At 28.9% G+C, this 23640-nt stretch overlaps 2 protein-coding genes across 3 annotated transcripts; both read right to left on the bottom strand.

The window, feature by feature from the left end:
- Positions 1-5375: 5375 nt before the first annotated feature.
- On the bottom strand, positions 5376-15951 carry LOC145202120 (uncharacterized). The gene is made up of 14 exons (XM_090081399.1): positions 15782-15951; positions 14892-15017; positions 14659-14751; positions 13742-13804; positions 13495-13559; positions 13295-13385; positions 13024-13173; positions 12307-12630; positions 9768-10090; positions 9535-9676; positions 9398-9429; positions 8612-9307; positions 6696-7199; positions 5376-6154 (listed from the first exon to the last, which is right to left on the bottom strand). The coding sequence occupies exons 1-14, from the start codon at positions 15816-15818 to the stop codon at positions 6053-6055; spliced, it is 2748 nt and encodes a 915-aa protein (XP_089937525.1). The 5' UTR covers positions 15819-15951; the 3' UTR covers positions 5376-6052.
- Positions 15952-17082: 1131 nt separating this feature from the next.
- Positions 17083-22087, bottom strand: LOC145202591 (uncharacterized). Of its 2 annotated transcripts, none has more exons than XM_080075582.2 (5): positions 21432-22087; positions 19177-19436; positions 18896-19059; positions 18367-18694; positions 17083-18178 (listed from the first exon to the last, which is right to left on the bottom strand). In XM_080075582.2, the coding sequence occupies exons 1-5, from the start codon at positions 21696-21698 to the stop codon at positions 17266-17268; spliced, it is 1932 nt and encodes a 643-aa protein (XP_079931708.2). In that variant the 5' UTR covers positions 21699-22087; the 3' UTR covers positions 17083-17265. The 2 variants fall into 2 exon arrangements, with proteins under 2 accessions (XP_079931708.2, XP_089937527.1); XM_090081401.1 differs by lacking the exon at positions 21432-22087 and adding an exon at positions 20608-20790.
- Positions 22088-23640: the final 1553 nt, after the last annotated feature.

A 23640-nucleotide genomic window follows, 5' to 3' on the forward strand; every position in this document is an offset into this window, starting at 1 on the left:
TTGACTCTTGATGAGAAAGTACAACCCACGGTGACCATTTAAGCGATGTTTACTGGAACAGATGAATATCTTTATTATATCATCAAAAATTAAAAATTTTAGAAAAAAAATTAAAAATTAAGATTAAAACAAGAAGAGGAAAATTCCAGAGACATCACGGTATTATCTTATGATGATCAAAAATGCTTTCAAATGGAAAAATGTTTTGTGAAACAAGGAGCCGAGAAAAGAAAAAGTACAAAGAGTACGCAGAGGATGAGGGGTAAAACTATATTAGTCGCTAAAAGCCCAAGAAAAGTTCCCCTTTTGAAAAAAAAAAGGCACTTGGTCGCAAAAATCCATTTTGTAAAAACACATGAAGATTTACCTGTTTTAATTTGGCGTAATAATTTGTTGCTCTGATAAAAGTTTTATTTGGGTCAAGTGGACGCAGGATATTAAACAGCATATCTTTACATTAAAATAGTACACAATAAAGACTGTTAAATATGGTGTGCCAAAAATAAATAATCGGGCTAGCTTTTCTTATTTTGGCGTGTGTTCTATCTTTAAGATTGATGGGATTATGGATCAAAATATTTATCTCAAAATATTACAAAGTATCATGTTGTCTTATGCAGTTGAAGATGTGGCGCTAAAATGGGATTATATGCCGAACAACGACCCAAAACATAACAGCTGCAGAATGAAAAATTGGTTCGTGGAGAAAAGGAATGAAGTTATGGATTGACCTACACATTAGGACAAATTTAAGAGTCAGAATATTGAAAAAAAACAAAAAATCAGCAAGAATTATGGAATGTTGTCTTGAAACTTGAAACAATATTTCTTTAGAACATTTTATCAAAATCTAATTAACTTCATGACGAACAGGTGCAAAAGTGTAGTAAAAAATCGAAGACATGCAATTAAGTATCAATTTTTGATTACTGCTTTACTAATTCGCAACATAACTTAAAAAACTCAATTTTACTGTTACATCTAACCTCTTTTTTTACAGTTAAATAATTATTATAAATGGTAGCAAAATCTTTTAACTTTCTACTAATTAGTTTATCTTTTCACATCTTTATAATTCATTAATTATTAAAAAAAAGAAAAGAAATGTATTCGTTAATTTTGATCACACAACTATCATTTTGTCCACAACTACAATCACGAACTCACACACATTGTGAGGCATTGTGTTAAACACAATTGTTCCGTGTTTTGCGTTAAACACAATGTTTGCTCTATAATATAAAATACACTATACTACTTTGGCTTTCCGATAGTTTTCTAAAATGATGCCTTAATAGAGTTAATCAATCTGCCATTTCTATTTTTTTCTTTTTTTTTTTGAGTTGGAAAAACATTTTTACGAACACATGTCCAACTTTCATTTAGATGTGTTTACTTTTGTTTACAAGTTAGTTGGTGTCGGCGTTTCATTGTTTTTTTTTTTTTTTAAACTATGAACAAAACAAATTATTGCACAGTGATTGATTTCTTATTTTTAAAAGGTGTAAAGGTAAAAAAAAATTCACGAATGAAGTACATAAGGACTCTTCAACTTCTCTTGCAGTAGTATACAACTGGGTTGCTGAACTTAAACGTGGTTGTACAAGCCTTGAAGATAATCCACACCCTGGACGTTATTGCATTAGAAATGTTTGATATGTTGCTAGATGGTCAATAATTGAAAGTATGTAAAATAACTGAAGCTCTGGGCATCTCAAAAGACCAGGTGGGTTTTATTTTCATGAAGAACTAAATATGAAAAAGCTTTGCGCAAGATGGCTGCCGCATTTTCTATCAATTGATCAAAAAACTTGTTCGATTACATGTTTCTAAAGCTTTTTTGGATTGTTTAAAGCAAAAAAAAATGCATTTCAAGCGTCGTTTAACAACTAAATTGTACCAAAGTAGGCAAAGATTGTCCCATCCACCTGCTAATTGATGGCAATAGATATTTTGGGATTACAAAAGAAGTTTGTTGATTGACTTCTGAAAGGTAAAACAACCATTTCTAAATATAATACAAGCCTTTAGGATCAACAAGTTATTTCATGCCAAAATAATTGTTTTTCATTATTATCCTAAAAAATTATTGGACACCCCTCGTAACTTTTTTTCAGAAAATTAGTTATTAGCTAAAGGTTGGCGCAAAAGCTTCTACACAATAAAAAAACTCAGCTTCATTTGTTAACGAAAACGTGTCTGTAAACAGTGATTATTATATTAAAAGTATTTTACCAGTTTATAAAGAAGCTATGAATGATAAAAAGTTATTCCCTGTGACTAAAATGCGATTTTGATGCAAGATGGCACAAATACATCAAAGACTGCAATGACATAGATTAATGAGAACCTCACAAATGTTTGGACAGATTGGCAAGGAAACCTAAATCCTCTGGAAAATTGCTGGTCTTATTTAAAGGATAAGGTATATAAAGAACCTAGAGTTCGGACAAAGGACCAGCTAATTTCCAGGATTAAAAACGAATGGGAGAACATACCTGCTCAATATATCCAAAGCTTGTGTGAAAGTTTTTGTGGTAGAAATTTGGACTGCTTAGCGAAAAATGGTTATCATACAGGTTATTAAGATACTCAAGACTTTGTTTAATATGATCATGAAAGCAGATTAAATTTGATTGCTTCAGAAAAAATCTTTTGAGTTTTTATTTCAAGACACGAGTAGGTAGAAAATTTTGCACCACCCTATATATGAGTTATTAGCTGTATAACATTTCTAATTAATATGGTTTAAAAATTTCAAAGGCCTTGTAATCGGTAAGTGACTTGATACAAAATCAAACTATCTTAACAGCTGTAAGATAGTTTGATTTTGTATCAAGTCACTTACCAATTCAAATGTAAAATGCAAGTGTCGTAATATAGTATAAGTCACAAATTTATTCAGAGAATTACTATTCAGTACAAAATTCTTTCAAAATTATGAATGAGTTATCAAAAAAAATCAAAATTTTGATTTTTTTGATAACTCATTCATAATTTTGAGTAATGTCAATTCAGACATAACTCAGAATTCTCAAAAAAATCAAAAAATTGATTTTGTAAAGTTCTTGCACGGAGTTTATCTCAGAACACAAATAAGAAAACCGTTTTTTAAAATCAAATTTAGTTCTTTTAATATTTGAAAAAATCTTTGATATAAATAATACGGGAGACCGGGGCTAGTTGGCTACAGTTTTAGTTTTTGAGCTCTGTGGAGTTCTGGGTGAACTTTTTTGAGGATATCAAACTGCAGTTCAAAAGAATATGAATTTGACAAGCATGTTCAAGTGTCAAAAATAAAAAAAAATAAGAAAAAATTGGTGACCCAAAAAGGGCTTCCAAAAAAGAAAAATATATGTGCCAACTTACCCCGACCCGGGGTAAGTTGCCTATACTCTTAGGGTAAGTTGGCACACACTATATAAAAAGAGACTAGTTTGGCAACATTAAGCATATATTTCAAGCGCATCTTTTTTATGAAAACTCTTGATGATTTTTATCCAACAACATTTTTTGACATTAACTTTTATTGCCCTTAAGTCGATCGAATAGAGTTTCCCTCTATAAAAATAACATCAACAGCATTCTTTGTAACATTTTTAGAATTTACTAGCCTGTCTACTTTTTTTTTATAATTTCGCATGTCTGTAGATCTGTAGTGTTATATAAGTTAAGTGGATTTACGGCTAATGCGAAAAAATGTAAGTTGGCACATGTTGTCAACTAGCCCCGCGATCATTGTGCCAACTAACCCCAAAAGCTTTTTGCTCACAAAATGGCTTATAAATCCCCAAAAACGCGAAATATTGAAACACAAAATGTGACTGGATTAAGTGAACCATACAATACCTGCATCTATTCGAGTTTAATTGTAGCTAATGCTATTGCTTTTAAAAATTGAAAAAGTAATATAGTTACAAAAATTACAAAATTAGTAAAAAAACACAAAAATCGCTATAACTTCTATGCGCATGCGCATATAGCTCTGATACTACACTGAAAGATGAATTAGTTAAGTGGCAACGGTCCATGTGAATTTTGGAAATTTCTGGTGGAAAATTCCAAAGTTAAACGCAGTGCGTCAACTTACCCCTGTAGCCAATTAGCCCCGGTCTCTCCTAGCTTGCTTAGTGTGTACACATGATCATGAATGCATACAAGTCATCAGAACTTCTGAGGTCTAAGTTTACATCAGTGGACTTAGGACTAGATAAGTTTACATCACTAATAAACATCCTTAGGCTGATGACAAAAAAAAACTACAAAAAAAAAACAACAGTCTTTGAATAAACTGAAGTTGATCTGACTTTCCACCCTCAGCAATTAGTTATCTACAGCCTACAAATATATGTATTTAACATAAGAAAAACTTTAAAAGAAATGCCTAGAAGGTAAGACCCAAAACCAGAATGAGAGCAATAATGGAATGATAAAATGGATGCAAATGAAACATTTTTTTAGGTAGGCCATAGCCTACCTAAAATAGTGTTTTATTTACATAATTAGAGAGGGTGTATGATGCAATTTCAAACTTTAACATTGGCAACTGTACTATTATTTGAGAAAACAAACATGATCCCTGGTATATGTACTCTTCAAGGTTGTTCAAACATCAACAAAAAGCCTTTAATATTTTACAGAATGTAAAAGTTTAGGTATACTTTATGATCTTGACTCATTTTGCTATAAGTATTAGTTGAGAATAAGTAGTCTAATTCTGAAAATGATGCTTAAATGCCTTTTTGTTTAAATGTCAACTTTTGACATGTGCATCAAATTAAACATGCGGTTAAAATAGGAAGGTAAAAGTTTTTTTTTGATATATGTAAAGTTAAAATTACAAAATATTGCATTTTTTTAGTGGCCATTTTTAAAACTGATTAACACTTTTATAACATCTGCTAAAAGTTCAAGTCTTATTCAATTATTAAGTGTGGCCGGGGTGGCGCATTAACATTTTTAGATGACAGCCATTTTTTATGTTAACCGCGGCAACTAAGAAAATTATTTTTGTATTATTTAAAATGCTGTTAAATTCTTCTGCAAATATATAACTGGTTTTATAACTGGTTTTTTGTTTAAAGCCTTATTTGAGAAATAAAATTTTGAGCGGTCTTATACCTTAATATAATTTTTAAACAAAGATATATAACAGAACTCTAAAAAAAAAAAACCTAATGCAAGGAATAATTACTAGAAATGATAATTTTGGTAACGAATGAAAAGAAAAAATAGTAACATCAGACGTGATGATGCGAAGAACTCCCAACAAATTTCCTGACGCTCTCTTTGCTTTCCAAGTGCCCTTCTTTTAAAAATATTTGATACGCAACAACCACAACACCAAAAAATTTAACAAAAACCATTAAGTCTTAAAAACAAAACTATAATTTTTATTAACTATTTACACGACGTAATAAATTAAACATTAAAAAATTTTCATGAAAAGATTTAAAAACATTTTCACTTACAATCTCCCGCCACAGAGAGATTAACTGATAAAAACACTTAAGTACAAAAACTATTTCTCTAAGAGATTTTTAAAAAAAAAAAACATCAAAAAAAACACATTGAAGCAAGACGGCAGCCTACTTATTAAATAAAGATGTTTCATAAAATGTTAATTTATCTTAAAATAGGTAAAAATAAATAAAAACTTACAAGTTTACAATTTTCGTTGAAAACGAACACAGGTTCGATGTGTTCGATCGTTCTAAAAATACGAACTCGATATTTTTTGATCGCTCGAAACTTTTTATTCAGTTGTTCTTTGACAAGTTAACATAAAGTTAATCTTTTTAAATTTAAGTTTTGCTCGATGCAAGTTCTTTAAACCAATCAGAAATTTTTCATGGAAACAACTCAAACGTCTGATCGATGTATTGCGCAAATAAATTCACGCAACATATCTGGAAGCCTGAGAATTGCAGCAAACTTTCTTGACAAAAATTCTCTTCAGAACACAAAAGATGCTGCAGCAAAAAAACACGTTCAAAATCAAACAACAAGGTTTCGTTTTTAAAACACACTTATTCTGCAGAACAACAACAATTTACAATATAACGCATGCTTTCGACTTTTGATTATCGCTTGTTTCATTGTCGTCTTCCCTCTGGGTGTCAGTTTGCTGTTTTTTCCTCCGAAAGAAATTTAACTGAAAACAAATGTTGAATAATTAAATGAAGGTGTGATATATAATTTCATATACTTCATAAATTATGTCATAAACTAATTGACATTATACTTTCATGAGCCCAGTTGTAATTGTCAATTTAATTTGATGTTTCGATTTGCAATATAGAATTGTACTATTACTTTTAGTACTAGTATTTTACTATTACTAAGAGTTATTATTGCAGATACCATTACTATTACAGTAGAGCAACAGGGCTTTTTCAATGTATTTAAACTTTTAAGATTTTCAAACTTTTTCTTAGTATTGATGCAAAACACAACATTTTAAAAAAATTTTCAGATTAAAATTTAATCAAAAGGTTGGTTATAAAAAAGGTATGCACTGATTTACAATTTAAAAAAAAAAACCCTGTTGCTATAGTAACTACTGGCTTCTATCAACAAAAATAATTCTATACAAATTATATGTAATATGAGAAATTCTAAAGTTAAAAAAACATTGCCCAATTTAAAACTCTGCAGTTCTTAAAACTAAAAATCAAAGAATAAAAAAAACTCACAAAACGTGTTTTTTTATCCTTGTTTTTGTCATTGTCAAGATCTTTATCGTTTTTAAGCTTCACTCCTTTTTTGTTGTCACTATTATTTTCATTGTTTTCGTCATCATCTTCCTCATTTTCCTCCTCATCCTCATCCTCATCATTATTACTATCTCCACCCTCTTCCTCTTCTTCTTCATCTTCTGAGTGTTCTTCTTCATTATCATTTTCTTCATTATCATTTTCTTCTTCATCATCTTCATCTTCATCTTCACTTGGTTCTTTTGATTTATGATTAGTCCTCTTTTTGTCTTTATTAATTTCTAGTTTGTTTTTTCCATTTTTTGCGGTTTTCTCATTAAGTTTGGATTTAAGTTTCTCAACAAATACAGATTTGGATTTAATTTTTTCAATTGATTTTGGTTTATTTTGCATAATAGATTTAGATTTATTTGTTGTAACTTTAGAGTTGCTTTTGTGGTTATTTTCCTCTTCAGATTCTTCTGAATTTTCATTATTTTCATCCTTTAAAAATATATATATATATATATATATATATATATATATATATATATATATATATATATATATATATATATATATATATATATATATATATATATATATATATATATATATATATATAAAGATTTTAAAAATAAAGATTTTAAAAATAAAGATTTTAAAAATAAGCTTAATTTTTATATTTCTTCTACATATTTTTTTTAATATTGGTAAATCATGGTTATGTAAACATGGATAGATGATTTAAGTAAAAAAAAAAAAAGCCATAAATTTAACAAAATATGCTTTCATATTGTCTCAACTGGGTGTTTACTGTTTTTCTACCTAAATATACTCTTTAAATAAACTATTAAACTTCTGTGGTTTTTAAGACTAATGTTGATATTAGGGCCAAGAAACATAAGTATTTAACTATTCCTTCATATTACATTTCAAAAAATTAAATAATTGAATACTTTTGTATTCAATTATTTTATCTTTTGTGAAGTTAAAAAGTTGTGCCATTCAAATAATTATTGACAGTAGTGTGTATATGTTTACATATACATATATATATATATATATATATATATATATATATATATATATATATATATATATATATATATATATATATACATATATACAAAATCTTAAAATTAATAAAAGACCAACATGATACTTATAGATACAAATATTTTATGACCATACTATGTATAGATTTTAAGACAGCATTACCATAAATGACCAAGCTAGTTCCCAAGAGCTTATCTAACAACTATTTTTTTTCAGGGGGAGGGACTTAAATGGAAAGGAGCTTATCATTTAAAGCAAAATTTTAAAAATCAAAAAAATATTTCTACAAATTCTTAAAGAAGTGCATTTCACTAATATGAGTTATAAAATTAAATTTTGATGCCTGATAAAAATGCAATTGTGTCAAAAAAAAAAAAAAAAAATCCAAATTTTCATTTAGGCAAATACTCATAGAACAATTTCTTAGGTTCTGGAAAAACTTTCTGCAATTAGAACAAAAGAGAAATTGGTTTTTTTTGCTCCAACAAAGTAAACTACTTTTACAAAAAACAAGCAATTACAAAAAAAATATAAAACCTTGATCCAAATTTTGATTTTGAATTTCTAACCATTAACTTGACGTTTAGTTCAACAGAGTTTAAGACAATACAGAAAATATGCAAAAACAAGTTTGTTTGTTTTTTTATGTACCCCTAAATACCCCAATTTTATATAAACGCACTGGGGGCTTATTTGATATGGGGGGGGGGGGCTAGTTAAAAAATTTGAGTTTTAGAGTTGGGGTCTTATACAGAAGAGGATAAATCAGAAGTGGGAGCTAACTCAATCATTTATAGCATTGCAAACAAACACCAAATTTTTTTATTTATTTAAAAGAAAGATTAACATTTTCTTACATCTTCCACATCCCTGTTATCTTCTTCACTTTCTTCTTCTTCATTATCATCATCATCATCATCATTATCATCTTCAATAAAGCGTTTCTTATTTTTTCCATCCTTTGAATAACTGTTGGGCTTGTTTAATTTACCTTGTTTAGTTTTATACTTTATTTCTTCTTCTGAGTTTTCATCTTCTAAAGAGACTTTTTTTTTGTCTCTGCTTTTACTTTTTAAATGTTTTTGAGATAATTCCTTATCAGTTGAAATATTTTCTTCATCTTCTTCATTATCAATGTCAACTTTGTTTTGTTTTTTCAATTTATCATTAAAATTCTTCTGTTTATTTTTTGAAAAATCTGTATGTTCATTTTCTTCTTCCTCTTCAACTGAATTATGAGTGTGCTTACTTTTACTATTTTTCACTTTATTCAAGCTTTTACTGCTTTCATTGGAGTTAATACTTTTAGATGACAAAATCTGAACTTGTTGCCTTTTTAACAAATCATCCTCATCTTCATCACTATCAAGGTTTTTATTTACAACAGAATCTTTTTTTTTATGGTTATTTAATAAATTATCTTCAGGATTGTTTTTCACTTTTGCAGTGCGAGAAAAGGAAACCTCAGAAACAAGTCTTTTATTTTTCTTATTTTCATTTTCAACACTTGATAATGAAGAACGATCTTCAGATTGACGAGATCTTCCATTATACTATAATGTAATCATAAAACAAATAAAAATATTTAAAAATATCTTTAAATTTAATTTACTAAGTTGAATTTAAAACACACAAACTTTTACCAAATGATTGTTACTTCCATTATAATCATTATCTAAAGAATAAATAATGAAACAGAATTAAGAATTTTTTATTTACAATAAAAATATTTCATCATATCACTTAAATGTATATTTTTTTAATATAAAAAAAAAAATACCAGAAGGATTTAGGCCTGGAATTTTAGGCAACTTGCTTTTATCTAATCTTGATGGAAGTTCTGGCATTGTGCGATTTAATTGTGCCATTGTCATTGAGCTATTTAAAGACACACTTTTGTTCAAAGTTTTATCTATTCCACTCTACAGAAAAGAAAATAAAAATACTTTTATGAGATAAAAATATAATCAAAAAAAAAAAAAACAAGCTGATAAATAAAAAAAGTTTATTTACATTGCCATCTTTAAGTCTCCTTTTATCCCTTGGTGAAGGAGAAGGAAAAGTAGTATTGCCAGGTCGCAAAGTCATATTGGCTTCTTTTAAACTTTTCTGAGATGTGATGGAAGCCATTAAAGAATCTTCACCATCTATGATGTCATCTTTATTCCGGTGAACTGCCTGGACCAACATGTGACATCCTCCACAAGACACAGATATGACATTAAAGAAATTGAACCGAGATAAGTACACAGGATTGAAAATGTTTGAGAATGACTCTTCACCTTGGCCTAGTTTACCATGACGACCATCTCCAAAAGTAAAGATTTTTCCAGATGCTTAAATTTTAAAAAACTTTCTTAATGTTTGTTGTTAAAAAAATAATATAGTTGAAGTTTATTTTTTATACCTTCAAAAATATAATCATAAGCAGAGGAAAAAATTGGCAAGTGATCTTCTCATCAATTGAAATAAATAAATCCAACTAGATACAGGAGCATTAATGTCATAAATGAGCTATGATCTAACAATACTACACACAAAACTTCAGTACAATTTAACAATACTTAGAGGGTCTTCAAGTTCAGTAAAGTTTCAAAACTTTTACAAAAACAGCCTGTTTCCAATCATAATAGCGTACACTTGTACAGGATTATACTTTAAACATGATTTTCAAACTGTCAAAGTCATTACTAGTTATATAATGTGTTTGATATCTATTATAGACATTAGACTCTTGGATGTAATGCGCCCAATGACTTTTGAAAGAATTCAGGTACTGAATCAGATTTCAGTACAGTACTAGTTAGTGGCACAACCATTTGTTACTTTTATGAATGTTTAAGGTAAAATGGAAATTCTCTGCCTATATTTACATAACATCAAAACAATATTTGACTGATAGGTTTTCTACTTGAAAAAATATCTGGTGTTTATCTGCCATCAGGTTGTAATGTCATGCAAAGCCTCATTTATCATCAAAAGAAAGACCTCAGTTTTTGATAATACTACACCAATAGAAGTGCAAAAGAAAAAGAAAAAACAATGTCTGAGAAAGTGTCACCAGTCAAGACCATACTAATACATATAAGGACTTTCACAAAAATATCTGCATCAGTTAAAACTAAAGCTAATTGTTGAAAATACAGTCAGCGAGTAATTTCAACAACCAGCAAAAACAAGTGCTTCAAGCAAAGCAAGAAAAAATGGAACATAAATCTATGCATCCCTCAGCTCTGATAATTTGTCTTAATGTCAACAAACATTGCAGAAGCCTGGTTCTCTTCACCAATTACAGTAGATGGTAAAGGCAATAAACTCAATGAAGTGGTAATGAAGTCATAAATCAGGCTTGGGGACAAAATTTTAATGCATTCACTAGTTCAATTTGTATATCTCATACATATATAGTCAGCCTGCTTTATTAGCAAACTTGCGCAAGATGCTGCAGTAAGTAATATACTACTCATTTAACCTGAATAATCATGACAAATTTACATTCACTAGTTCAATCTGGTTGTCTTATACATATACACTCAGTCTTTTTTTACCAGCAGAATTGAGAAAAAAGGTGGAATCAACAATAGACAGCTCATTCAACACCTTAATAGTTATGGTAATAAAGCTCTAAAAATTTGGTGTCTTTGCATAATGTTGCACCATTCATGGTATATTAGTCAGGTGCTTGCTGCTCTTGCTCTATTCAGTCAATCTATCATACAATAAAAAGAAACAGTTGGTGTCAAAGATGCTACAAGATTGAGGACCTTGTTTAACAAAGTCACTTCAATACACTATGGCAAATCTACAGATGTCTCATATGGTCTCTCAAACTGAAGACATAGACACCAGTTTTTTTTGTCCTTTTAGTTAAAAGTTGGATTAAGTTAGTCTCACAAGACCACAGAAGCTCCTGTAAAAGTTTGGGCAGTAGTTAGAAAAATAACATTGACAATATATACAAAAACAATATAAAATGTGTGTATTTTTTGCTAGTTTGTCATATAGTCTAGATTGAACATTTGCAAGGTAAAAGAAGAATATATTGACTTTGGAAAAATGGCAAGAAAGTGCTATTGTATGGACATAGATTGACCTGTAAACATTGTTTAGCATATACTTATGTGGTTCATAATTTTTGTAAGTAAATGTTTTAGGGATACCCTAAGATATATCTACATATAATATCCTATGAGAATAGATTATTTTATTGACAATTATCTACTTATGTGAGTTAGATAAGAAAACAAATACACTTTTATAAATCTTTTTGACCAGTTAAAAAGTTTTATATCTGTTACTTTTACTTCTAAAAACTGTATATGTTTGTGATTGCATGTAACTTTGATTTTTATTATTATAAAGTTTGATTGTGCTTACATAAAAACTTTGGTAGCAAAACAAAGTAAAAAATGAATTGCAGATGTCCAGGAAAGAAAGAAAACTAACAAAAAATATTAATTAACATTACTTTGTTTCTGAGTAGTGTTGGAAAATTAAAATAATCATTGTTCAATTCCTTAAAATTAAAATTGAAGAATTATGAAAACCCTACCAGTTATAACAGCTGTATGACTTTCACCACAAGATACACTGATACATTTGTGACCAGATAGTTTATCAATCTGTTTTGGCTCATTAACTTCTAGTAATTTAGTACCATGTCCCAACTGCCCTTGACTACCATCACCCCATGCATAGCAGTGGCCCTGCTTTGTCACAGCTACTGTGTGACGAGCTCCACAAGAAACACTAATATATCCATCATTGTTTGAAGGTGCAGCTACAGGCTGTGGAAGTGTAGTGTCATTTAATTGTGGACCTGATAATCCAAGTTTTCCTAGTTCATCCTCACCAAAGGTGTACAAGAAGCCATCTCCTAAAAGTGAATAAATTTGAAAACATACCACTCAAATGAAAACATAATTTTATTAAAAACTATCAACAAATCTTACATTAATTAAAAAAAAAAAAAAAAAAGGTATAATCACTACATAAATTATTTGCACAATTTAAAACTATTTAAAACTATTCTATATCAGCTGATACTTTAAAAGTGTTAGACTCATAAGTTAATACTTTAAAAGTGTTAGACTCATAAATGTTCTAAAAAGTAAAATAACAAAGAAAACTTGGCTTTAAAAAATGTTAATTAGCAGGTATTTGATTAGCTTCATCACCCAACAAATTTTTTTAAAATGCCAAGGACAAAGTTAAACACATACCAAAAATAATTATAGGATGATGCCATCAATTTTTTAAAACTACTTACGTGTAACTAAAGCAGTGTGATAGTAGCCACAAGATACAGATACAACCTCCTTTTTAAACTTCAATTTCTTGGGAAGAATCTTTTCCACCCCTTCTCCAATTCCCAATTGCCCCTCATTATTATTGCCCCATACATAAACATCACCATCCTCTATAAATGTATCAAAATTATGAATATTGAATTTTCAGAATATGTGAAAGACACAAATGTTGAATGTAAAACCAAATGTTGCAAACTCTCAACAAAAAACATCAATGAACATCCTACTTGCCTGACAGTGCAACACTGTGGTATGTACCACAAGCAATTTGTTTCATTTTCATCGGCGATAAGTATTCTATCTCTTTTGGGAGAAGTTCATTCTAAAATAGATTTATTAAGAATATATACTATTGCATACAATTTTCAGAAATAATTTACACCCAAAACAGTTATAGCACAGAATAAAAGTAGAAAGATGATTAGAAATACATTTTTTTCAGCATGCCCCAACTGCCCATCTTCATTGCAGCCAAAACTAAATATTTTTCCAGATTCTGAAGTCAAAATAAATTAAACTACAGTTAGATAAAATAGTTTAAAAACCTTTGTGAGCAAATATCATGCTTTAAATAATACACTAATATATTAATGAGTCTATTTTTTAAAATTTGACATAACCTTTAAACTAACCAATAAAACTTCTCTTAATGCACCCTAGGTTTAAATAAGTTTATACCTGAATAAACTAAAGTGTGATTTCGACCACATGCTACTTGTTTAATTTTCTCTGGCTTCAATGCTAAAAGAACAAAAAAAACTTAAGAAACATTATTCTAAAGCAGGAGGGATAATAATGCAACTACACACACACACACACACACACACACACACACACACACACACACACACACACACACACACACACACACACACACACACACACACACACACACACAAATATATATATATATATATATATATATATATATATATATATATATATATATATATATATATATATATATATATATATATATATATATATATATATATATATATATATATATATATATATATATACAGTCTTATTGGTGAACATTTATTCCATATTAATATATATATGTAAAAAAGGCTTTTTGAATTTAATAACTAAGTGCTGACTTTTTAAATAGCTTTTTCCTTTTTTTTGGCTTCTTTAAAATATCTCATGCATTTTTTAAATGTGTTTTGTTTTACACTGTTTTTTATTGATTAAATAGTCAATAGCTTTTATTATTTATCTCAAAATTTCCAACATTTGCTTTAATAAAAAAGGGATTTAAAAAAAAAAAAGGAAACTCTTTAAAAGTTCACTTTCAGAATGGAATAACAACAAGTACATATTGTTTACAAAATATTAAATAAAATTCTTGATTGCATGACCAATTCCTAAAACAATTATTTTTCAATAAGATATCAAACTGGTTTGGTGACTAATTAATTTTTTTAGCATAGATGTACATCATCCCTAAGTATCAACTAAGTATGGTCTCAGCATGCTTAAACTAAAAATGTTTTAATTACAGAACAAAAGCTCTTTTTAAAAAAAAAGAAATAATTTTATCTTTACCAACTAATATTTAAAAAACTAATTCAAAAAACTATAATTAGAACCTTTAACAAAACTTGGTTTATTTAATGATTTTGTATGACCAAGACCAAGTTGGCCCCAATCATTGCTCCCAAACACATACAAACGACCACTCTCTAGTAGAAAAAAGAATTTCAAACTGAGTTTGCATGCTTCAGATAATAAAAACTTCTTTTATTACTTATTGCTTGGATAAATTCTATTTAAATAAAAATTAAAAAATAAATAATAAAACTTTGGCCCAAAGTTTTTTTACCTGTGACTACAGCAGAGTGCTCATCACCACAAGCTATATTAACAATAGGATCATTTTTTATCCAAAACTTGTTGGCTATATTATCAGCAAACCTACTCTTTCCAAATGTAAACACAGCTCCTGTTTCTACAATTACCAGAAAAAAAAGTGTCATATATAACTGTAAACTAAGCATCTTATTTCTTTGTTCTTGATGCTGCAACTTAATGATTAAAAAAAATTTCTTTTTGTAGTATTAATTAGCAAAAATGTTTGAAATCATTTACTTTTGCCATAAATACTTTATTAAAGATATTAAGGAGATATCATAGGCATTTAGAATCATGGCTCCTCTTTTTTTTTTTTTTGTATTTTTTGAAATTCCTATAAAATAATACGTTATACTTCTTTAATAACATTAAAAAATGAAGGAAATGATGCTGACTAATGAATAAGTTCATACTAATTTCTATTGCTCTAAGACAAGGAAACTAAAATAAAAATTATTAATAATAGTATGTTAAAAATCACAAGTTACACTTCATTTTGTTTATTAATTGTTCTAAATTTGAGTCTCAATACTCTTCTTACTCATAAAAAGTTAAATACTTAAGTAATATTAGGTTTGGTTTTGATAGTTTTGAACAGCACAGCAGTAGTACTATCTATCCACAGGTTTGAGTTAATTTAACCACCTTTTTATATACTATAATAAAAATTTAGTTAACTTTATTTCTGATTTGTATTTATTTATGAATTAAATTTAGTCACTTCAGTCTAAGCTGCTTAGTCGTAGTGACGTCGTTTGTTTGTGATGTTAAAGTCAGATTTATTTCAATCCATTATCAAAAGGTATAAATAAAAGTTAAGTGACAAAAAAAAAAAAAAGAAGAAGAAAAGTAAAGCACAACCTGGAATTTGATCATCGTCATCATCAGGATAGGACATTGTTGGTTTGGTCCAATTGTTGACATCAACATTCCATACTTTGGTTGTTCGGCAAGCACATTTGTTTTTGTTTACGATTGTAAGCTCCAACAAGATAAATGTGAACAAGCGAGTTTAACTTTAACAACGATCTTCATAAATAAATACCGAGCGGGTTTCTACACTAACACTGTCGTCAACGTAAATCTTCGATTCAAACGAACAGGATTGCATTTTTTAAAGATAATTATTGTGCTATCCTTTACTCGATCTTGAGATAACTATTTACACGAGTTGTTTTAAAGAACTTTAGAATTTAAAAATTGAAAAACTTCTATAAGAGTTTAAATAAATCGAAAAATGAAAACCTGTTTTTAAATGACAGGAAAACATTTTTTAACGGGTTTCTGTTGTTAGAGTTCCAAACTGTGAAACCCCTTAAGTTTGATATTAAATAAATGAATTCAATTTCATGAAATATTATTTTAAAAATAGCTTTGAACGACATTTATTCTTCAAAATCTTCTTCTCTTTCAGATACTGGATGTTAATCATGCATACTTTATTTCATTGTAATTATTTTAAAATTTATTTTGTTTTTATTTCCGACGTTAGAAAATTTTTTTTATGTCTCTGTGTTGGTCTAATTTTCTTTTGAGATTTAGCTTTTACTTTTTTCAATCATTTTTTGTGGGTTTTATTTGATTTGTCAGAGTTGTTGAAGAGGTTTGGTATTGAAGTTAATAAATTAACTATTTATTTATTTGTCGAGATTATTTATTGAGTAAAATATAATTCTAAAGAAAGGTTGTTAAAAAAGGTTTTTATTGATTATCTCAGTTCGTAAAAGATTTATTTTTTTCTGCAATCATGACAACAGCAAAGATATTTCACGGGGATACTATGGGGGAGGGATAGGGGAGAGAAGGTGACGGTTACTATTAAGGAGAAAAACTTGGGATGCTTCAAAAATCAACATGAAAATTTGTTGTTAATCACGCACCTTAAACAACTTTTGATTCCGTTAAAGATCTGGAAAAAATACTTTACTTTATAAAAAGATTCAAGATTCGAATTTATTCAAAGATGCGAATTTATTGACACATTAGTACAAAATGCTAAACATCTACAAGAAATATTTTCTAAGATTGCGCAAGATTTGAAATGGCTTCATCATTTTAAAGATCTCGTTGATTGTTAACGTCAATCCATTTTCTAACTGAGCTTAAATTAATTTAATGTTAAAAGTGGAGAAATTTGGTCAATAAAATACTCCAAACAAAGATAAATTCATAACAAGATTATCTTGAATATAAAATTACAATTAAAAAAAAAAAAAAAATTAACCAAATCAAGCTAAATAACATGCTAAATAACTTGATAAATAACATGAATTTATTAGAGAAAAACAACAACAAACATATATGGGATTAACTGAAGTGGGAAATTGTTTAGACTGATGAGCAAGTTAACTTTGTAACTCGCCTTGATTGTCATATTCATTATATTTAACCCAGTCTTTTGCTATTGGTGCAGAGATTATATAATCATTCAGATCAAAAGATTTCACTAAAGCCAATGACATTGGTGCTATTTCTTTACACAACCTTGAATAAAGATCAGGTATGTTTTTAGCAGTTTCTAAGGAGACAAGATTGTTTGTCAGTAACCACGCCAGATTGCGTGAGACTACATTAATCAAGTAAAGATGATGTATTTTTGCAAGGGTATTTTTCAAAGAAAGATCAGCTCGATCTCTAGTAACATTGCATCTATCGCTTACCAGTCGTTCACCATAAGATCGTGCTGCATGTTGTACTAAATCACTGGAATGAAACATCCAAGTTTCAAAAACTTTGTCTTTTCCTGCGGATGAAATTTCTTTGCCAAGTTGTGCAAACAAAATATACTCTCGTTTAACTAGTAAAGCATGCAAATATTCCAAACAGTCAAGATTAACAGCAGGGAGATCAATATTTTTAAATTTGAACTGAGCAAGACATTCTTTAGCTACCTTTTGCATAAGCACTGCATTATCACCTTCTGCTGTGATGCAAGCATGAGCTAGAGAAATATATCCACCAAGTTGATTAACAGATAGATAACCTTGCCCCCCAGTACGTTCACGAGAGACTGAAGCAACATTTTCAAGATTCCACCCACAGAGAGGCTTAATTACACAACACATTGTTACAATTTCAGGATGTTCAGAACCATCTTCAGATTGCTTAGCCCATCTGTCTTTAACATAGTCCAAAGCAAAGTTTAAGCAAAATGTTTCAGCTAGCAATGGTATTAGAGCATTTTGTTGCAATTGATAGAACAATATTGGAGTGTCAGACTTTCCCTCTTTTCCTACAGTTAATCTTGTTGCAGAGTACCTTTAAAACAATAAGATAAAAATACTAACAAACTAAATAATATTTTTTTAAGCACTTAAGTAAAAGAACCTCAAATAAGAGCTATAATATAAGCTGATTTATTAGATTAGAGATTTATTGATTAGAGCAATAATGTAAGCTGAATAATATAATTTGACTTTAAAATGTAATCATTTAAACAACTATACCTCAAGGCAATAGAAAGAGCAGTTTTAGCAGCACCTTGAGCCATGCTGGCAATACATATTCTCCCAGATAATAACTGATCAGCCACAGTCAGAAATCTCCCCCTTGCACTTTTTATCTTAGTTGAAAATTTTCCATTTTTATCAACATCAGAGTATCTATTTAAAAGATTTTCTCTGGGAACACGAACATTCTTGAAAGTTAACTTTGCATTATCAACTCCATTTAATCCAATTTTGTAACCCATATCTTCCACAATAACTCCTGGTAAAGGTTTTAGATTATCATCTCGAATACGAACAAGAATTCCATGTATGCCGCATTCAGTTCCTATTAGAAAAAATTTTCCACTTTATGTTAAGAAGCTGTTGTAAAATAAATAAATCTAATATTCTTTTTGATAAACATAAAAACTTTCTAAAAAAGACAACCTCAGTAATTGCTTAAAATTATAGAGTAATAATAAAGAGCAAACTACAACTTGTGATAATAAAATTTAAATGTTGTAGGACATTCAGCTCAATAACAAACCTTCCACGTTTAATTGAGCAAAAACTATACAATGTTTTGCATGAACTGCACCATTTGTTATCCAGTATTTTTGTGCTAGGGTGGTAGGGGTATTTACAATAAACTCATCAGTTGCTTTATCATATACAGCAGTGGTTTCCATTTCTACAGCATTATTACCATAGCTGTAAAAGAAAATAAATTTACAACTATATTATCAATAAATCAATAATTAAAAATACTAATTAGATTAAATTTAACAATAGTTAAAATAAATCAACATTAATGCAAGTAGATCGCACCCTAACTCAGTGAGCCCAAAGCAACCAATATCATCAAGAGTGTCAATACCCTTAAGTAACTGCTTGTGGTGTCTATCAGTACCTAACTTAAGAACAGTCCCACCAAATAAATTAAATTGTACAGTCATTTTTGTAGCCATAGCAGGATCAATAATACTTGCAAGTTCATGAGCTGCAAATATTTTTAATGGGTTCTTTTTAAAATCAAAAACCGAAATAAATCCTGCATCACAAATCTTCTTTAACCGTTGAAGAGCTACCTATATATAAATCACAAATATCAAACATGCATAATTCACAATCAGTAAAAAAATGTTTGAGCCAAATCCTCATTTTAAAAAAATTTTTAAAACAAAAAAAACTTAATATCTTTTCTCATCTCTTTGATGCCTCCACACATACGCCCCCCCCCACCTCCTTTATACTTGACCAACAGTAATTTTATAAATTTTATAGAAACTTTATAAAAAATATAGATCTTATGCTCAGTTTAAAATAAAAAACTAAAAAATGTTAACAGAAACCACAAGTATTCAATATTTTGGAGGATTTTCTTTCATTTTTTGAACTGCTTGTTGTCACTGTGGTACAACCCTAATTTAATAAAATAATAAACAAATGTTTATATATATATATATATATATATATATATATATATATATATATATATATATATATTTGACAACCATTGTGTTTACTGTCATTTTTATGCTGAAAAACAAAATTGGGTTCAATTTTTGAGTACTTGAGAGTAGATTTTGAAATAAAAAAGCATCCTTTGTAGACATATTGGTTCATTATTTCATCAACAAATACGAATTTTCATATACCAGAGCCAGATACACAGACCCATACCATCATGGAACACCCTCCATAAGGTTTTGCCTAGAATGTGCCACTCTTGGTCTTGATATCTTGAAGATAATGCTTCAAATTTTTTTTTTGGTCTTACCAATTTACATGACTTTTAGTATAATCAATCATAATCTTATTCATTTTACTGACTGAGCAATTTTTCCACCCAATTTGGCCATGATAACCAATTCTTTTTAGATTATTTTAAGCATTTTGTGTTGATGAATTAAAAGCTAATTTTTTGAAGTTTGCTGGATATTTTTGTTGCAAAATCTTCAAATTTATTTTCACTTTTTAAATTATAGTGTTTCTTAACTAGTCATTGACCTTTGATCTGATTTTGATTTGCTAAATACTAAGCCAACATCAAGCCATTTGATGATAGAACTAAATGTTGAGCATGGTTTGGGATCTATCCTGGCAATTTCACATTAACATTTATTGCTGATGTAATTTTATGTTTTATTTTTTGAGCATAGTCCCTTTTGTTAAAGCTATTTCTAAAAAAACTTTTTTTGAAAAATTTATTTAATAGTTTTATTGAAAATTTAACTTAGACAAATAAAATTTAACAACCTTTGTAGTTATGAATTAACAATACATTTCATCTGTTACCAATGTTATCAAATTGATATAAAACCATTATGGGGCATCATAAATTGACAGTTGACACATTTCAGATGTCATGGTGATTAAAACAGTAATTATACATTAGAGTTGCCAAGAGTTAAACATATCTTAAATTATACATTTAAAACTAAAAAAGTAAGCTTAAAAAACTATTATACATGTTTTTATATTTAAAAAGTAAGACAAAAATAAAAATACTCTCTCCCAAGAGAACAACTTATAAGCAGTATTTTTAGTTTCTTTATTTCAATTTGTGTAGTAAATTGTATATATGTAAATTATAAGTGAAATATTATACCATACATAATTTGAAATATGCAAACTTTTTTTATTTAAATATATCTTATCAGAGATACATATTTAATGCAAACTAAATTAAATGGGGCTAATTTAACATTTAGAATGGATATCATCATATGTTTTTTCAACATTTCATTTTTATTTATACAGAAAAGTGTTTAATTTTTGCAGCTATAATTTGTATAATTTAATGTGACTAATCAAGCTCTTTGCATGTTACAAATTATTGGATGATACAAAGATTATAGCTGCAGCCAGTTATATATTTAAAACAATAATCAAAAATTCTTACGCCCAAAAAGTAATGCTCTGCATTATAGGGCTAATTATAATTGATACTAAAGTTATAATACATGTTGGAAATGATATAATTTCCAACATGTATTATAGCTTTTTGGTATATAATTGCAAGTTGAACAAGGTCTACATGTATTTATATAATATGCAAATTATATCTAATAAAAATAAACCTCTCTTTCTTCCACCAGGGAAATGTTATATTTTGGTGTAAATATAGGATCACTAAGAAACTTGCGAAAATCTTTTCTCATCTTGTGATTGTCATGATCCAACAGTTCTGTCATTTTTTCAATGTTGAAGAATGAATCAGACCATTGTGTTCTTAATTGTTCAGGGGTACAGCTATTATTTATTGCTGTTGTCAAATAACGTAGACCTGTCTCCAATTTACAAAACCCTGATGAACGTGATAACAATTGTAGTTTTACATGTATCATTTTAATCTTTTAAACTTTATTGAATATTGTGCGTGTATATTATATTACTTAGAGATATCTATAAGGGATGAAAAATAGTTCAACAAAGTTAGAGATATACTTAGCTATTGTTAATGGATCAAGGATCTGCTTTTAACAAAATTCTAGGATCAACAAGTATTATTGAATTATAAACTAGAGCCTAAATATTAAGAAAAGCGGAACACAATTAATAAGGTATGTTATTTGTGTTCTGCTTTGCAATTCCAATGTATTAAAGTAGGATAAAAAAATGAATCTTTTCGAATTTTGGTCATATAATTTTAGGTTCTGAAAAAGAAAATTGTCCCCAAAAGGTAATTATCAGCTGAGCGAACTTTGCGCTTAAACTCGAAAGTGATAATTGGTGCAAAATAACATTCTGCCGAGGCTATTTTTTTTGGGAAGCGCCTGCGAAACGCCTGCTAAAGAAAAGTAGAGGCGAGCACAGGCGGAATTTCGTCAAAACCTTGTCAAAATTCATAAATCGTTTAAAACAACGGAAACATAAAAAATTGTCAAATGTCATGTATTTAGTTCTGAATTATTTGTAAAACAACATTTAATTCAAAAAGTAAAGCATTATCCTATCCCATATTCATAAGCTTTCTATTTTTTTTTTTTATATACTTTCATCTAATAAGTATTTTAACTATTCACGATATCAATTGACCTTCGAATTCTTCGCAGAATATGGTCTAGATCAGTTATATACGGATTAGACGATACAAGGAGATTATTCACCACAGATATGGCCCGAGAGGCTATAACCGCAACTTGATGTTCTGGAGAAACCCTCGGAGGGAGTGATATACACATCCCCGATATCAAAAACACAAAAACTGAAATGAAACTATTTCGTCCGAGAAAAAAATTAATTTTTTAAAATTCTCATTTTATTAAACATAATCTGTTAGATGACAGCTTCTTATATTTTGCATTTTTTACAGTATTAGTAATGCTTTTCTAAAAATGAATTCTGAAATCATCCTTTGATCTGTTCATAGACACATAAGGTATGAAATTTTTCAGTCTATAATACATCTTCCTAATAACAATTAATGACAAACATGAATGAATATAAAATTTATGTTGCATATCTCTGTTGCAAGTTACAAATGTTTACCGTTGTAGTCCACAACAGAGAGTTACAGCCATTTCCCATTTCAGGATGCTTTCAGGATGACTGCTTGCTCTTTTGTATCGCTCTCAGCGAGAATGAAAGCTGTGATTTAGAGATTCAGTTGCCTATTCACTGAACTTACCAAGAGACTTCTTTCGTTTTTTAATGAGTTGTTTAATGTGATTGAACACCGCATGAACTTTGGGAGTCACACTTACTCAACCCTTTCCAAGGCTGTAAATGAGCTCTAAAGTTCAGTAATTGTTTGGGGTTAGTAATTGTTTGAGTTCTCATTAAAAGATGTTCCAAAACAAGAAGAAAAAACTTTTCCAAACTTTTTTAGTGTGCCAATGCCAAAAATTTGGAAAGCATAATTCTGTTTAGCATACCTTTGAAGCACATCAATGTTTTTTAGTAGTTTGTTGAAGTCATTTCCTGAAAAGTGACCTCCATGAAAAGTGACCTCCATGAAAAGTGACCTCCATGAAAAGTGACCTCCATGAAAAGGCTATATTTTGATGTGAAGCGCAGTAGGCTTCTGCTTTTGACTACCTGTCTTTTAATGATTTGTAGAGAAGGTTCACCACACCAAGAAGAAGATGTAGTTCCATGAATGGAATCAAGCCAAGCACAAGTTCATTATATGACATAGAGATAAGGGGCTCATGGGCAACATTTTTTAAGTCTTTTATTTTTTATTCAAGTCTTTTCCAGCAGCTTTGAAGACTTTAAAGCAATTTTGAAATGATCCAAGTGCACGAAGATCCCATAATTTTCCAAATTTCGCGAGTCAATGTCACA

This window comes from Hydra viridissima, unplaced genomic scaffold, assembly GCF_058129835.1.
Source record: "Hydra viridissima isolate aposymbiotic clone 2 unplaced genomic scaffold, HvirCarnegie_v1 scaffold_3, whole genome shotgun sequence".
NCBI lineage: Eukaryota > Metazoa > Cnidaria > Hydrozoa > Anthoathecata > Hydridae > Hydra > Hydra viridissima.

Coding starts and splice junctions, on each gene's coding strand:
- LOC145202120 (XM_090081399.1), bottom strand. CDS start 15,818: ATGTCCTATCCTGATGATGACGATGATCAAATTCCAG. Junction 9,677..9,767: donor GGAGACTTAAAGATGGCAAT/GTAAATAAACTT, acceptor TCTTTTCTGTAG/AGTGGAATAGATAAAACTTT. Junction 9,430..9,534: donor TCCAGGCCTAAATCCTTCTG/GTATTTTTTTTT, acceptor TTTATTCTTTAG/ATAATGATTATAATGGAAGT.
- LOC145202591 (XM_080075582.2), bottom strand. CDS start 21,698: ATGATACATGTAAAACTACAATTGTTATCACGTTCATCAGGGTTTTGT. Junction 19,060..19,176: donor TTTGGGCTCACTGAGTTAGG/GTGCGATCTACT, acceptor TTTCTTTTACAG/CTATGGTAATAATGCTGTAG. Junction 18,179..18,366: donor GCTCTTTCTATTGCCTTGAG/GTATAGTTGTTT, acceptor ATTGTTTTAAAG/GTACTCTGCAACAAGATTAA.